Source organism: Prionailurus viverrinus, chromosome D1 (genome assembly GCF_022837055.1).
Source record: "Prionailurus viverrinus isolate Anna chromosome D1, UM_Priviv_1.0, whole genome shotgun sequence".
Lineage (NCBI taxonomy): Eukaryota > Metazoa > Chordata > Mammalia > Carnivora > Felidae > Prionailurus > Prionailurus viverrinus.
In genome coordinates, this window is record NC_062570.1 from 73,906,178 (window position 1) to 73,921,356 (window position 15,179).

The 15,179-nt window shown below is 44.0% G+C and overlaps 1 protein-coding gene and 1 non-coding gene across 8 annotated transcripts in view; one reads left to right on the plus strand and one right to left on the minus strand.

The window, feature by feature from the left end:
• The window catches only part of OTOG (otogelin), a 91,390-nt gene that overhangs the window by 57,963 nt on the left and 18,248 nt on the right, over window positions 1–15,179 (plus strand). For all 7 annotated transcript variants that reach the window (XM_047824173.1, XM_047824174.1, XM_047824175.1 and 4 more), the window contains 6 exons: window positions 580–659; window positions 1,228–3,023; window positions 3,803–3,971; window positions 4,282–4,427; window positions 5,044–5,133; window positions 14,934–15,117. In XM_047824173.1, coding sequence (XP_047680129.1) covers window positions 580–659; window positions 1,228–3,023; window positions 3,803–3,971; window positions 4,282–4,427; window positions 5,044–5,133; window positions 14,934–15,117 — 2,465 coding nt within the window. The remainder of the gene's footprint in view (window positions 1–579; window positions 660–1,227; window positions 3,024–3,802; window positions 3,972–4,281; window positions 4,428–5,043; window positions 5,134–14,933; window positions 15,118–15,179) is intronic.
• On the minus strand, window positions 10,225–10,334 carry LOC125147307 (small nucleolar RNA SNORD89). The gene has a single exon (XR_007145135.1). It is a non-coding gene; the product is annotated as a small nucleolar RNA SNORD89 (small nucleolar RNA).

A 15,179-nucleotide genomic window follows, 5' to 3' on the forward strand; every position in this document is an offset into this window, starting at 1 on the left:
CGTCCTGAGGTGTATATGTGTGCTTCCACATACTTGTGAATGCATGTTTCGTGTGCCGTGTGTATGGGGACGTGCGTATCAGAGCAAACCTGACTTACGCGGGTATGTGTGAATATTGATTTGTGCATGATGTGCATAGAGCTGGGCCCTGTGTGTGTCTGTGGGCTCTACACAGCTGTGTGTATGTGCATGTATGTGAGATGCATGTGTCTGGATGTTGGTGCAGCTGTGTGTGCGTGAAGGTGTATGCGCTGATGTTTTGACATTCTGTGTGAATGCTTTCGAGTCTTGCTGGCGTAACAATGTGCCTAAATGCAGACACTTGTGAGCATGTGTGAGTGTGTGCACAAGTATGTGCATAACCAGGCCTTTTTCGTGTTTCCCTCTTGGTCTGAGGAGAAGGTGTGTGCAAAAGTGTGCAACATGTGTGTTAGGGTATATGTGCTCCTGTACACAGTGTCTCTGGAGGTTCATGTCATGTGTGCCCTAAGGAGGGATGAAGCGGTGCTCAATCCTAGTGAAAAGAGACGATGCCCTTCATATTTCAGACTGCTAACTGGCTCCCTGCTCTGTCCTCAGGGTAGAAGGCTGTGTACCTGCATGCCCCACCCCCAAGGTCCTGGATGAAGTCACACAGAGATGTGTCTACCTGGAGGACTGTGAGTGGCCTAGATTTCTCATCCCACACCCCCCCCCATTCAGATTTCCTGTAAATCTCCACAGTCACCTTGACCAATCATGCCCAGAGCCCCCAGGTCCCTGAAGAAGCAGCATCAGTATTGGGGCCTCTGGAAGAGACCCTGGAGTAGGCAGGGACCTCATTCAGTCCATTCTCCCCATGGTACAGAGAGAAAAAAGAAGCCCAGAGTGGGGAAGGGACTGGCTTGGAATCAGGCAGTAGGAACATTGTACAGACAAACTTAGGCCTGAGGTCTGTTGGCTCTGAGCTCAGGTTTTGGGGCAAGAGTCCAAGGTTGGACTTTGGACTTGAATCCAAGCTCAAGTATGGGGCAGAGTCCAGACCTGCTGACTTCTGGGAGTCATCCAGTACCATGCGGCAGAGGCCCCTGGGTTGGTCAGGCAGCCTGGCTGGACGTTGGAAGCTGCCTTCCCCCATGTTCACCTGAATCGCTGGTTCCAGAGCCCTGTTTTTTTTTTTACATCCCTGCCCAGTGAAGACTCCCGGGGGCAACAGGCACTTCTGAGCTTCTTCTCTCTCTGCCCCAGGTGTGGAGCCCATGGTTTTGGGTCCCACAGAACCTCTTGGCAATGAGACCCTGCCTCCCAGTCAAGAGCTGCCCACTCCCAGTGACAAGGAGCTGCAGTTTCCACAGGAAGCTCCCGGGGCCCCCTCCCACAAGCCAGCGCTCACTCCAGCTGCCCCACTCACCACAGCCCTGAACCCACCCCTGGTAGCTACTCAGGGGCCAATGCTATCTCCAGGCCCCACACAGCCCACTCTGCAGCAGCCGCTGGAGGTCACTGCATCTAACCTCCCTGTCCACCCCACAGAGGCCTTGGCCAGCAAGGGAGTGACTGCCAGCCACCTGGCCACCTCCCCTGCCCCAGAATCCTCATCCCTCTCCCTTTCGCAGCAGACTCCCACACCTAGCATAGGACCAAGTGCTATGAAGACGACTAGGGTGACTCTGACCTTTGCAGGGAGCCCCAACATCACAGTCTCCTCCCGGTCACCCCCTGCACCTCGCTTCCCACTCATGACCAAAGCTGTGACGGTCCCAGGCCCTGGCTCCTTGACTATTAAGACCACGCCCCTCCAGCCCTTCCCGAGCCTAGAGTTGTCTGCAAGTTCCCCCTCCAGACCTGTGGCTTCCCCTGCAGTGACCTCCAGGCCCCTCACTTCCTTGGGATCCCACAAGGCTTTGCTGACACCTGCAATAACAGAGGCCACAAACAAGACAGGGATCCCTCAGCCCATACAGGCCCAGAGCATTTCTAGTCCCAGCAGCCCCCTGGCTGAGGCTAGAACAGAAGCAGAACAGGTTCCTGTTAGTCCTCTGGCAACCAAGAGAGTAGAGACGGAGCCACCGACAGAGAAGCAACCTGGGCCCGACCAGCCCCTGGGTATCCCACCATCCTCACTTCCAAGCCCCTTCCCCACTGCCCCACTCCACCCTGCCTGGCACACCACCACAGCCACCAGGCTTCCAGCTCCGCCCCCAAAGACTCCAGCTGCCACCAGCCAGTCCACAGTTGCTCACGGGCTGGGGGTCACACCCTTCGTGTCTCTGGACTCAACTCGGCCACACCAGCTCCTCTCTGGCCTGCCTCTCGATACCAGTCTGCCCTTGGCCAAGGTGGGCACATCTGCCCCAGTGGCCACGCCCGGGTCCAAGGGTTCTGTCACCACCCCTCTGCTCCCGCAGCAGCAGGCCACATCTCTCCCTATGGCCACAACTCCACCTGCTCAGACACTCAGCTCAGCACCTCCTCTCACTCCCGCTGTGGGCCAGGTAGACCTGCCCCATCACATAACCCCTCAGGCAGTAGGCACGGCACCAGGCCTGTTTCTGGGAGCCACATTGCCAGCCTCTGGAGTCGTGGCCGTGGCTGAGGGGGCAGCCTCCACAGTATCTGTTGCCCCACAAAAAAGCACTGCAGAGAAGATGGCCATCCTGTCCAAGCAAGTGTCTCTGCCCACCAGGATACATGGCTCTGCCCAGGGGGGGCCCACAGAACTCACACCTGCTGTGGCCCACACTCTTGCTACCTTGGCACCTGAGGCTGACGTCCCCTGGGCTGGCACAGTGCCACTGGTGCCTACATCCTATCCCCTGAGCCGCGTCTCGGCCAGGACCGCCTCCCGAGAGAGCGCACTGGTTCTGCTCCCTCAGCTGCCCGAGGCCCATGGAACCTCGGCTGGACCTCGGCTCCCAGCAGAGCTGGAGGCAGAGGCCACCACCAAGCAGTCTGGGCGCTCGGCCCCAGCCCAGAGCATCGCAGCGAGTTTGGCAGAGACCTTGACAACCACCACTGAGGACAGCACATCTGCCACATGTGTCGTGAGTGACTTGTCAGGCCCCCCATATGTGGACACTCCATGTGTCTCTCCTCCTGTGCCCCCTGGCTGGGACACCATCATGCCATCACATTCCTCATGGCCTGCTCCTGCTTCTCCTTCACTGGCTGCCAGGCTGAAAGATGGGGCTTCAGTCACCCCCCTCACCCTTGCCCCACACTCTGGAGCCTGACAGGTTCTCCAGTCTCCTCTGGGCCCCCGATGTCATAGCAGAGTCCGACCATTCCCCTAGGGCTGATTGGATGACTTAGCGTGACATCCAGAGCATGACAACACGGGCGTGCTAGCATGTGTCTGTTTGTGTCTATGGAGCTACATGGGACTATGTGTGCATAGTGTATGTGTGTGAGACTCAGGGTGAGCCCTCATATGTCAGTGTGTGTGTGTGTGTGTGTGTGTGTGTGTGTGTGTGTGTGATGCATGGGTATGCTCGGGTTTTTCTGAGTCTAAGCTAGTGTGTTTGCACATCTGTGTACCTGGAGCTCTCTGCAAGGGCCAGACAGATATGCAGAGGTCTCTGGGAGTCAGTTCCCCGACCCCCAATCTCATGCTCAGCCCATCCCCAGGCCCCTGATGGGTATGTTGGGTGTGTGGAGAGTAAGGACACCACTCCCTAGTAGTCTTACTTCTGGGTCCCCTGACCTGCTACAGTCTACATTGGAAAGGATCTTATTGCCCTTAGGCTTGACGGCTGGGGTGGGGGAATGAGTGGCTGTGGCACTAGGCTGGGCACTCACGCTGTCCCTCCACCCTGTGCCCCAGCCAATCGCTGAGCAGGACTGCGTCCGCCACATCTGCCTGGAGGGCCAGCTGATCCGAGTGAACCAGTCCCAGCACTGTCCCCAGGGCGCCAAACCCCCTCGCTGTGGGGTCCTGGGCCTCGCAGTGAGGGTGGGCGGGGACCGCTGCTGCCCCGTCTGGGAATGTGCCTGTGAGTCCTGGGATGTACCCGATCCTCCCCCAGTGTGACCTCGGCCCCTTACCTGTGTGCTCCTTAGCCTTAGGGTAACCCTGACCTGACTGCATTCTCCTATGGGACCTCTTGTCTCCGTGTGACCCCTGACCTGGCAGATTCCCTACTCTTGCAACCTCATCTCTGTGATGCCTGCTCTGAGTGGCTCTCCAGTCCCCAGGGCCTCTCCATCACCCAGGAAAAGGCCAAGAGGCCTGCCCTTTGTTCCTGGGTGGCCTTGGCCCCCAGAAGCATCCGTCTATTCTTCTTATCCCTGCCCCTCCCCCAGGTCGATGCTCAATCTTCCCTGACCTAAGCTTCATAACCTTTGATGGGAGCCACGTAGCCCTGTTCAAGGAGGCCATCTACATCCTCACCCAGAGCCCCAACGAAATGGTCACCGTCCATGTCCTTGACTGCAAAAGTGCTAACCTGGTGACTTCCCCCTACTTCCTTTCCTTCTGGGGCCTTGGGATTGACTAGGTTTGGAAGGGAGGTTGAGCGGTGAATTGGGTTTTGAGGGATGCCGGAGTTGAGGACAGATGTGTAAACCCCTACAGTATTTCCCTCTGTCAAGGGTCTCCTGGAAGGGATGTGTGGGGAAAGGGTAAGTGGAGTGCACTACCTCCTGGCCCTTCCTGGGGCCTGTGCCATTCCCAGCTTGTCCCAGCTACCCAAGCCCATGTGAGAGGCACTGAAGTGCAGAGAAGTGGGGATGCCACTCCAGGAATGTGGCCTGAGGTCAAGAGTGCTGGCTGCAGAGAATCACCTACTAGGATATCCCCATGAGCCAGGTGGAAGGAGGCAGGGTATTTTTTGTTTGTTTTTTCTTCTTCTTCTTCTTCTTCTTCTTTTTTTGGTTGGGCTTACAGGAGGTCAGGTAGAACCAGACATGTTCCATGGGATTTTGTGCACCATCTGCACAGCCCCAGTGAGTGCTCCTGGCATATTGAGAGGGGGTGGCCAGGAAAGTGTGCTCACAATGGCTCACCAGGAGAAGCAGACAACAGGCCTGGACTCCAAGCTGATGAAGGTTGGGCTCTCTCTGCAGGGTCACCTAAACTGGCCCCCGTTCTGTCCGGTGATGCTGAATGTGACTCACTTGACCCATCAGGTCACCATCGACCGTTTCAACCGGAAGGTGAGTGCATCAAATAGCCAGTATTCCTAGGGCAGCAATCATGGGGACAGGGGAGGGGTCTTGAGGCTTGTTCGTGATTGGGGGCAAGAGTGGGCAGGAACTCGAACGGAAAAGTTATATTTGAAAGTGATTTAATTAAAATATTTGTGGCCACTCTAATGTCAGGGGAGCACAGGTACTGGGAGGAATATTGTAAATGAGAGGAAGTTAGAATGGCAAGAGAGAGAGTGACCTTAAATGATTGTGGTTAAAGTATCTACTTCAGCAGGTTTTATAAAAATATGTGGCCATGTGCAAGTTTTATATAAATATATGGCGATGTTTTTCTAAAAGTATATATTTCTAGAGCCCCTTCTGAGAAAGGGACTATCTAAGTGAGGAGCCCTGATTTTAAGCTTCATTAGTTTCACACTAAGCCCACCTCTGCCAAGGAGCTGGTGTTCAACAGCAGCCCACTCTGTGTGGTACCCTCCCAAGGGCCTGCTTTGCTCCTCCCAACAGGTGGGTCAGAGGGGCTGATGTATGTCCTCCTGTGGTCCTGACTCTCCCCACCCATTCCTGAGCCAAGACCTGCAGCCCTCCTGTTGGAATCTGCCCTTGAATGCCAGACTTAGGGCCACCACACCCTCTGAAGCTCTCAGGAACGGGAGAAAACTCCTTGGGTTTTACCCCTTAGGTTTTTAAATGTTTCCATTAAAAGAAATTTGAGGTATAACTTACCTACAGTAAAATTCACCCTTGTTAGTGTGCAGTTTTATAAGTTTTAACAAACACCCACAGTCCTGTAACCACCACCATAATCATCACCCCCAGTCGTTGCCCTGTGCCACTTTGTTGTCAACCTCTCCCACCTGCTGACAACCTCTGCCTTCTGTCCCTATACTTTTGGCTTTTCCAGAATGGCATATGCAGGGAACCAGAGTATACGGTGAGATTCTCCCCCATGGCATGTATCAGTAGTCTGTTGATTGTTATTGTTGTAATATTCTGTCATACGGATGTGCCACTATTTGTTTATCCGTTCGCCAGTTGAAAGACATTTGGGCCGCTTCCAGTTTGGGGTGCTAACAAATAAAGATGCCTAAGCATTTGTATAAGGTTTTTTAAATTGAAGTATAGTTAGCATATAATATTATATTAGTTTCAGGTGTACAACATAGTGATTCAACAATTTCATACATTACTCAGTGCTCATCAGTATAAATGTAGCTGCTACTTGTCACTGTATGTGATTACAATATTATTGACTGTATTCCTTATGCTGTACTTTTCATTTTCATGACTTATTTATTTTATAACCGGAAGTTTGTACCCCTTAATTCCCTTTATCTATTTCACCCATTCCCCCACCCACCTTCCCTCTGTCAACCACCATTTTGTTCTCTGTATTTAAGTTTGTTTTAAATCTGCTTTTTTTCTTTCTTCCTCTCTTTCTTTTTCTGTTTCTTTCTTTCTTTCTTTCTTTCTTTCTTTCTTTCTTTCTTCATTTGTTTTGTTTTTCAGATTCCACATTTAAGTGAAATCATGCACCATTTGCCTCTGTGTCTGACTTATTTCACATAGCACAGTACCTTCTAGGGTCCTTCCATTTTGCCATAAATGGAAAAATTTCATTCTTTTTATGGTTGAGTAATAATTGTGTGTACACACACACACGCATATATGTATGTATACATAAATCTTATTTATCCATTCATCTATGGATGGACTCTTGGGTTGTTCCCATATCTTGGCTATTATAAATTATGCTGCTATAAACATAGGGGTGCATATATCTTTTTGAATTAGTGTTTTTGTTTTCTTTGGGTGAACACTTGGTAGTGGAATTACTAGATCATATAGTATTTCTTTTTTTTTTTTTATTTTTAAAATGTTTGTTTATTTTTGAGAGAGAGACAGAGCATGAGCAGGGAAGGGGCAGAGAGAGAGGGAGACACAGAATCCAAAGCAGGCTCCAGGCTCTGAGCCATCAGCACAGAGCCCGACACAGGGCTCAAACTCACAAACCATGAGATCATGACCAGAGCAGAAGTCGGACACTTAACTGACTGAGCCACCCAGGCACCCCAATCATATAGTATTTCTACTTTTAATTTCTTAAGGAACCTCCATAATGTTTTCCACAGTGGCTGCACCAATTTACATTACCAACAGCACACAAGGGTTCCTTTTTCTTCACATCCTCAGCAACACTTATTTTTTCTCATCTTTTTGATTCTAGCCATTCTGACTGATATCAGGTAATCTCTTGTGGTTTTGACTTGCAGTTCCCTGATGATTAGTGATTTTGAGTAGCTTTTCATGTGTCTGTTTGCCATCTGTATGACTTCTTTGGAAAATGTCTATTCAGGTCCTCTGCCCATTTTTTAGTTGGATTATTGTGGTCTTTTGGTGTTGAGTTTTTAAGTCATTCTAACAGATGTGTAATAAGATCTCATTGTAGTTTTAATTTGCATTTCTCTAATTGCTGATAATATTGAATATATTTTCATGGGTTTGTTTTCCATGGTATATCCTCTTTGGTGAAATGTCTGTTCAAACCTTTGCACGTTTTAAAGATTATGTTGTCTGTTTTATTGAGTTTTGAGAATTTTTTGTATTTTTTTGGATACAGGTCCTTTATCAGATATAAGTATTATCTTCCAGTCTGTGGCACATTTTTTCATTCACTTTCAAGTGTCTTTCAAAGAGCAGAAGTTTTTAATTTTGGTGGAGTCCAGTTTATCAGTTCTTTCTTTTATGGATCATGATTTTGGTGTTCTAACAAACTTTTGCTTAATGCAAAGTCTCAAGGATCTTCTCCTATGTTTTCTTCTAGAAGTTTTATAGCTTTAGGTATTACTTTAAAAAATTGTTTAATGTTTATTTATTTTTGAGAGAGAGACAGAGTGCGAGTGGGGGAGGGGCAGAGAGAGAGAGGGCTGAAGCAGGCTGCAGGCTCTGAGCTGTGAGCGCAGAGCCTAACGTGGGGCTTGAACTCATGAATGGCAAGATCATGACCTGAGCTGAAGTTGGACGTTCAACCAACTGAACCACCCAGACGTCTCTAAATTTTTAAAAAATATTTATTTATTTTGGGGGGGGGGCACAGAGTGAGAGAGAGGGAGAGAGAATACCAAGCAGTCTCCTCACTGTCAGCACAGAGCCAAATGTGGGGATCGATCTCACAAACTGTGAGAGCATGACCTAAGACAAAATCAAGAGTTGGACGCTTAACCAACTGAGCCACCCAGGTGCCTCTAAGTAGTAGTTTTAAGTATATGCTGCATTTTAAGTCAATTTTTATAAATGGAGTGAGGTATGGGTCAAGATTCTTTTTTTTTCTCGCATATGGACACCTATATGTTCCAGCACCTTTTTAAATTTCTTTTTAACGTTTATTTATTTTTGAGACAGAGAGAGGCAGAGCATGAACAGGGGAGGGGCAGAGAGAGAGGGAGACACAGAATCTGAAACAGGCTCCAGGCTCCGAGCTGTCAGCACAGAGCCCGACGCGGGGCTCGAACTCACGGACCGTGAGATCATGACCTGAGCCGAAGTCGGACACTTAACCGACCGAGCCACCCAGGCGCCCCTCCAGCACCTTTTTAAAAAAGATTATCCTGCCTCCATTGACTTGTCTTTGCACCTTTGTCAAAAATCCACTGACCATTAATGTTTGGGTTTATTTCTGGACCTTTAATATTGTTCCACAAATCATATATCTATCTTTTCACCAGTGCCACACTGTCTTGATAACTGTTACTTCTTATTAAATTTTTATTAAAATCAGGTTGTATGAGTCTTCCAACTTTCTTCTCTTTCAAAATTATGTTGGCTATTTTAATTATTTCATCTTTCTATATAAAGTAGTTTTCAATATAAGAATCTTGAACATATTTTGTCAGATTTATCTCTAAAATTTTCATATTTCTGATGTTATTGTAAATGATTCTGTTCTTTTTACTCACTTTCTAATCGCTCATTGCTAATATATATACATACAATTGATTTTTGCATCTCTTAAAAAGTGTTTGCCATTGGGTTTTCATTTAGCTGTTTATATGTACACATGAGTTTTACATTGATCTCATATCTTGCAACCTTGTTAAACTCACTTATTCTTGTAAATTCTTCTAGTTTTTCTACATAGATGTTTATGTCTTTTCTAAATAGAGACGATTTTATTTCTTCCTTTCCAGTGGATATTTTTAAAATTTATTTTTCTTGCCTATTGCATTGGTTAGGACCTCTAATATGATGTTGAATAAGAGGGATTGAGCACTGACATCCTTGTCTTGTATCTGGTCTTAGGGAGAAGGTGTTCAGTCTTTCACTATAAAGCACAAAGTTAGTTGTAGGTCTTTTATAGATATCCTTTATCTGGTGAAGAAAGTTTTCTCCTATTTGTAGTTTGCTGAGAGTTTTTATTACTGTAAGCAGATGTTGAATTTTGTCAAAGCTTTTCACTGCATTTATTGAAATAATCATATTGTTCTTTTTCTTTAGACTTTCTACCCTACCCCCAAATCACAGTATTGCTGTTTACTTAAAAAAGGAAAGATTTTCAAATTTGTTTTAAATAAATAGCTTATAAATAATAGTAGTTATATTTAGAGAACATTTTATGTATATAAAAAAACCTCTGAGTCAAGATTTACATTTACAACATCAGCAAAATCTTCTTCATTAAATATACTTAGAAGACAGTTTTCCTGAGAAAGAAGCTATAATCCTAGATTCAATAACCATGCAATCAACTTCTACGTGTCATCAGATGAGTTCAATTTAACTGTCATGTTAAAAAAAATCAAATTCTCCAGATTTTCTAGTTATAATTTCTAGCTTAATATCTTCAAATCACCTGCTTTTGAAGGTTCTATTATTATGATAACTTTTACGATTGTAGCAGTCCTAGATTTGGCAAGTGTATTGAAAAGTACACAGAGAGGTATTCACTGCTTCTTTAAGCCACAGTGTTGTTTGAGGTTCCCTGATTATGTTTTCTTAACTGATTATTTTTCTTAAATTTGAGCTCTCTATGGGAATGCCTTTTTTGGCCATACCTGTTTGGAAAGCTTCCCCAACGTACGAAGGTTCAATCCTGTGATTACTGGGGTCAGACCAGTGGTTCACATCTGAAGATGTTCTCATCGTGCACCCACAAAGAGCAGCTGGGGGAGGCATTGCAATTTGGCCTTTTATTGTAATCATTCCTCAGACTATTTTTTTTTAAAGATTTAACTCTTTTAGAGCAGTTTCAGGTTCACAACAAAATTGAAAGGAACATATGGAGATTTCCCATATACCCTCTGTACCCACACATGTATAGCCTCCCTCATTACCAGCCTCAATCACCAGAGTTCATTTGTTACCAAGGTGAATGAATCTACATTGACACATCATCATCACCTGAAGTCCATAGTCTACCTACCTCAGGGGTCACTCTTGGTTTTCCACATGGGTTTGGGTACATATGTAATGACATCTATCCATCTTTATAATATCATCCAGAGTATTTCCACTGGTTTAAAAATTCTCTGTGCTCTGCCAGTTGGTCGCCAGCCCCCACCCAACCACTGATCTTTTTTGTTGTCTCCACAGTTTTGCTCTTCCAGAATGCCACAGAGTTGGAACCATATAGTATGTAGCCTTTTCAGATTGATTTCTTTCACTTAGCAATATGCATTCAAGGTTCCTCTGTGGCTTTTCATGGCTTGATCGCTCATTTCTTTTTACCACTGGATAATATTCCATTGGTCTTCTTTAGACTATTAATGTGTTGAATTACTACGATTTTCAAATGTTGCACTAGTGCTGCATTCCTGGAATTAACTTTATTTGGTTGAGATATATTAGCCTTGTTATATGTTGTTGGATCTTCATGAAGTGTATTAGTCTAAATTTTCTTTTCTTGTAATGTATTAGTTTAGTTTTGGTATCAGAGTAATGCCGGCCTCAATAATGAATTAGAAGTATTCCCCCTCTTTAATTTTCTGAAAAAGTTTGTGTATAATTGGTAATTTTCATATTTTCCCTTAAATATTTGGTAGACTTCAACAGTGAAGCCATCTGGGTCTGGAGTTTTCTTTGGGGGAGGTTTTTAAGTACATATTCAATTTTTTAAAATGATATAGGGCTATTCTGGTTACCTATTTTTTCTTTAGTAGGCTGGGGTAGTTTTCATTTTCACAGAATATGTCCATTCTATCCACGTTGTCAAATTTCTAGGCATTAAGTTGTTCATCATACAGTCTTCCTATCCTTTTAGGATATCCTTGCTATACCATAGGATCTGTATCCATGTACCCTGTCTCATTCCTGATATTAGTAATTTGTGTCTTTTCTCTTTTTCCTCACCAGTCTGGCTAGAGTTTTGTCAGGTTTATTGTTTTTCTCAAAGAATTTTTTATTGGTTTTCTCTGCTGTTTTTCTGTTTTCTATTTCATTGATTTTTGCTCTTATGTCTATTATTTTATTCCTTCTGATTCCTTTGGGTTTAATTTACTCTTTTTTTTCTAGTTTATTAAGGTTATAGCCTAGGTCACTGATTTTAGACCTTTCTGCTCTTTCTAATATAAGTATCTAGTGCCACAATTTTCCCTTTAGGTCTGATTTAGCAGCATCTTACAAATTTTGATATCTTGTATTTTCATTTTCATTAAGTTTAAAATACTTTAAAATTTTCCCTTTGATTTTTGTTTAATGCATGGGTTATTTACAAGTGTTTTTCTTTAGTTTCCAAATATTTGGTGATTTTCCAGATACCTTTCTATTACTGATTTCTAATTTAATTTCACTGTGTTCAGAGAACATTTAATCTAACTTTGACCTTTTTAAATTTAATGAGACTTATTTTATGTACCAGAATACACTCTATCTTGTAAATGTATATTCTCTTGTTGAGTAGAGTATTCTGTGAATGTCAGTTAGGTCAAGTTGACTGACAGGGTTGTTCAAGTCTCTACATCCTTACTCATTTCCTATTTGTTCTATCAATCATTGAAAGAGAAGATGTTGAAATTTCTGACTAAAGTTGTTGATTTGTCAATTTTTCTTTGGAGTTTTATCAGTTTTTTATTCACCTATTTTTAAATTGTTATTTGGTGCGTAATACTTAAGATTGTTATTCCCTCTTGTTGAATTAACTCCTTTATCAGTATGAAATGTCCTTTTTCTCCTGGTAAAAGTCCTTGTTCTGAATTCTGCTTTGTCTGAATTGTCTGTAATAGCTTCTCCAGTTTTCTTTTGATTTGTGTTAGCATGTATATTTAATGTATATATCTAAGAGACATCTTTTTCCATCCTTTTTCTTTTAACATAGTGTGTCTTTTTATTTAAAGTAGGATTTTGTAGGGCGTGAATAGTTGGGTCTTCCTTTCCTCTTATCTAATCTGTGAATCTCTGCCTTTTAATTGGGAGATCCTTAGACCATTTACATTTAATTTAGTCATCAATATGATTAGGTTTGTATATAACATAATGTTGGTATTTGTTCTCTGTTTGTCCCCTCCCTTTCCTCCTTTTCTGTTCTCTTTGGGTATTTATTTATTTATTTGAGGAGGGAGAGGCAGAGAGAGAGGAGGAAAGAGAATCTTAAGCAGGCCCCATATTCAGCTCAGAGCCCAACACAGGGCTCCATCTCATGACCATGAGATCATGACCTGAGCTGAAATCAAGAGTCAGACACTTAACCAACTGAGTCACCCAGGTGCCCCATTTTGAGGTTATTTTTAATGATTCCATTTCATTGCCTATGTTGGATTATTATCTGTACATTTTACTTCTACATCTGTTATAAACTACACATTACATCATTATTACTTTTCCTGAAGCAGTCAATTATTTTCTAGCATGGTTTTTAAAATACAAAAAGTTTATATTATCTGCATATTTATCATTCCTGGTGTCCTTCATTCCTTTGCGTAGATCTCGATTTCCATCTGATATCACTTTTCTTCTGCCTGAAGGACTTCCATTAATATTCTTATAGTGAGGTTCTGCCAGTAATAAATTCTTTCAGTTTTTATATATCTGAAAAAGTTTTGACCTCACCTTCATTTTTTAAAGATATTTTTTAATTTTAACTTGTTTTAATTTTTATTTTTTTAAATTTACATCCAAATTAGTTAGCATATAGTGCAACAATGATTTCAGGAGTAGATTCCTTAGTGCCCCTTACCCATTTAGCCCATCCCCCCTCCCACAACCCCTCCAGTAACCCTCAGTTTGTTCTCCATATTTAGGAGTCTCTTCTGTTTTGTCCCCCTCCCTGTTTTTATATTATTTTTGTTTCCCTTCCCTTAGGTTCATCTGTTTTGTCTTTTAAAGTCCTCATATGAGTGAAGTCATATGATTTTTGTCTTTCTCTGACTTACTAATTTCACTTAGCATAATACCTTCCAGTTCCGTCCATGTAGCTGCAAATGGCAAGATTTCATTCTTTTTGATTGCCAAGTAATACTCCATTGTATATGTGTGTGTGTGTGTGTGTGTGTGTGTGTGTGTGTGTGTATATACCACATCATATATCCATCAATGGACATTTGGGCTCTTTCCATACTTTGGCTATTGTCGATAGTGCTGCTATAAACATGGGGGTGCATATGTCCCTTCAAAACAGCACACCTGTATCCCTTGGATAAATGCCTAGTAGTGCAATTGCTGGGTCATAGGGTAGTTCTATTTTTAGTTTTTTGAGGAACCTCCATACTGTATTCCAGAGTGGCTGCACCAGCTTGCATTCCCAAATTTTTTAAAGATATTTTAACTGGGTTTAGAATTATAGGTTGACTTTAATTTTTCTTTCAGTGCTTTAAAGATTTTGCTCCACTGTCTTTTCTTTTTAAATTGAGGTAAAATTGAGCTAACGTAAAATTAATCATTAATCTCCCTACCCCCTGTCAACCACCAATATGCATTCTGTCTATAGATTTGCTTATTCTGGATATTTCATATAAATGGAGTCTATAATATGTGACTTTTTGTGTCTCGCTCTTTGACTTAGCATAATATTTCTGAGGTTCATCTGTGTTGTAATATCTACCAGTACTTCATTCAATTTTGGGCTAAATAACATTCTATTGTATGTACATACTGCCATTGTTTTATCCATTCATTCATCGATGGCCGTTTGGACTGTTTCCACCTTTTGACTATTGTGAATAGTGCTGCTATATATAAAGTTGTGCTTTCACCTTGCTTATTTCCAATAAGAAATCTTCTGTCATTCTGATCTTTGTTTCCCTACATAATGGGTCTTTTTTTTTCCTGACCGCTTTTACAATTTTCCTTCTATCACAAACATTGATTGAGACCCCAGTTAATGTCAGGCTCAAAGGCAAGAGCTGGGGATTCGAAGGTGGATCAGACAGAATTTTTGCCCTTAAGAAACTCAGAGTCCACAGGATGCCTCGATGAGGGAACAGATTCTATCTTAACGGTCAGCACAGAGATGAGGTCAGCCCAGAGAAGGGGTGCCCAAGCTAGAGGCTGGAGACTTAGGAAAATCTCCCTAAAAAAATGATCTGAGCAGATCAGGAAAGAAGAGAGTGATTTGAAAGGCTCAAGGTGTGTGTTTGTTTGGGCACAGGGATGCAGCCTGCCTCCCACTGTTGTATTTCTTGTTTTATCATTTTGTGCTCATGAAATGGTTTCAGAATTCTTCCGTGCCACCCTGGACTGTGTCTTGGCCACATGTGCCTGAAACAGAGCCTGTGACATAGCTTGATACGATTTGTTGGATAAATGGATGGAGGGATGGATGAACGGATGGGCAGACAGACAAGCTGTGCTCACATTGAACACCCCCACCCCACAAGGTGACTGTGGACTCACAGCCTGTCTGGCCCCCTGTGAGCAGACACGGATTTAGAATTGAGGACACAGGCCACATGTACGTGATCCGGACGCCGTCACACATCCAGATCCAGTGGCTCCACAGCTCAGGACTCATGATCCTGGAGGCCAGCAAAACCAGCGAGGCCCAGGGCCGTGGCCTCTGCGGTGAGGAGGGACCCAGCTGGGGCGGGGCGGGAGGTGAGGGGATCTAGTTCCCTGAGTTTCCA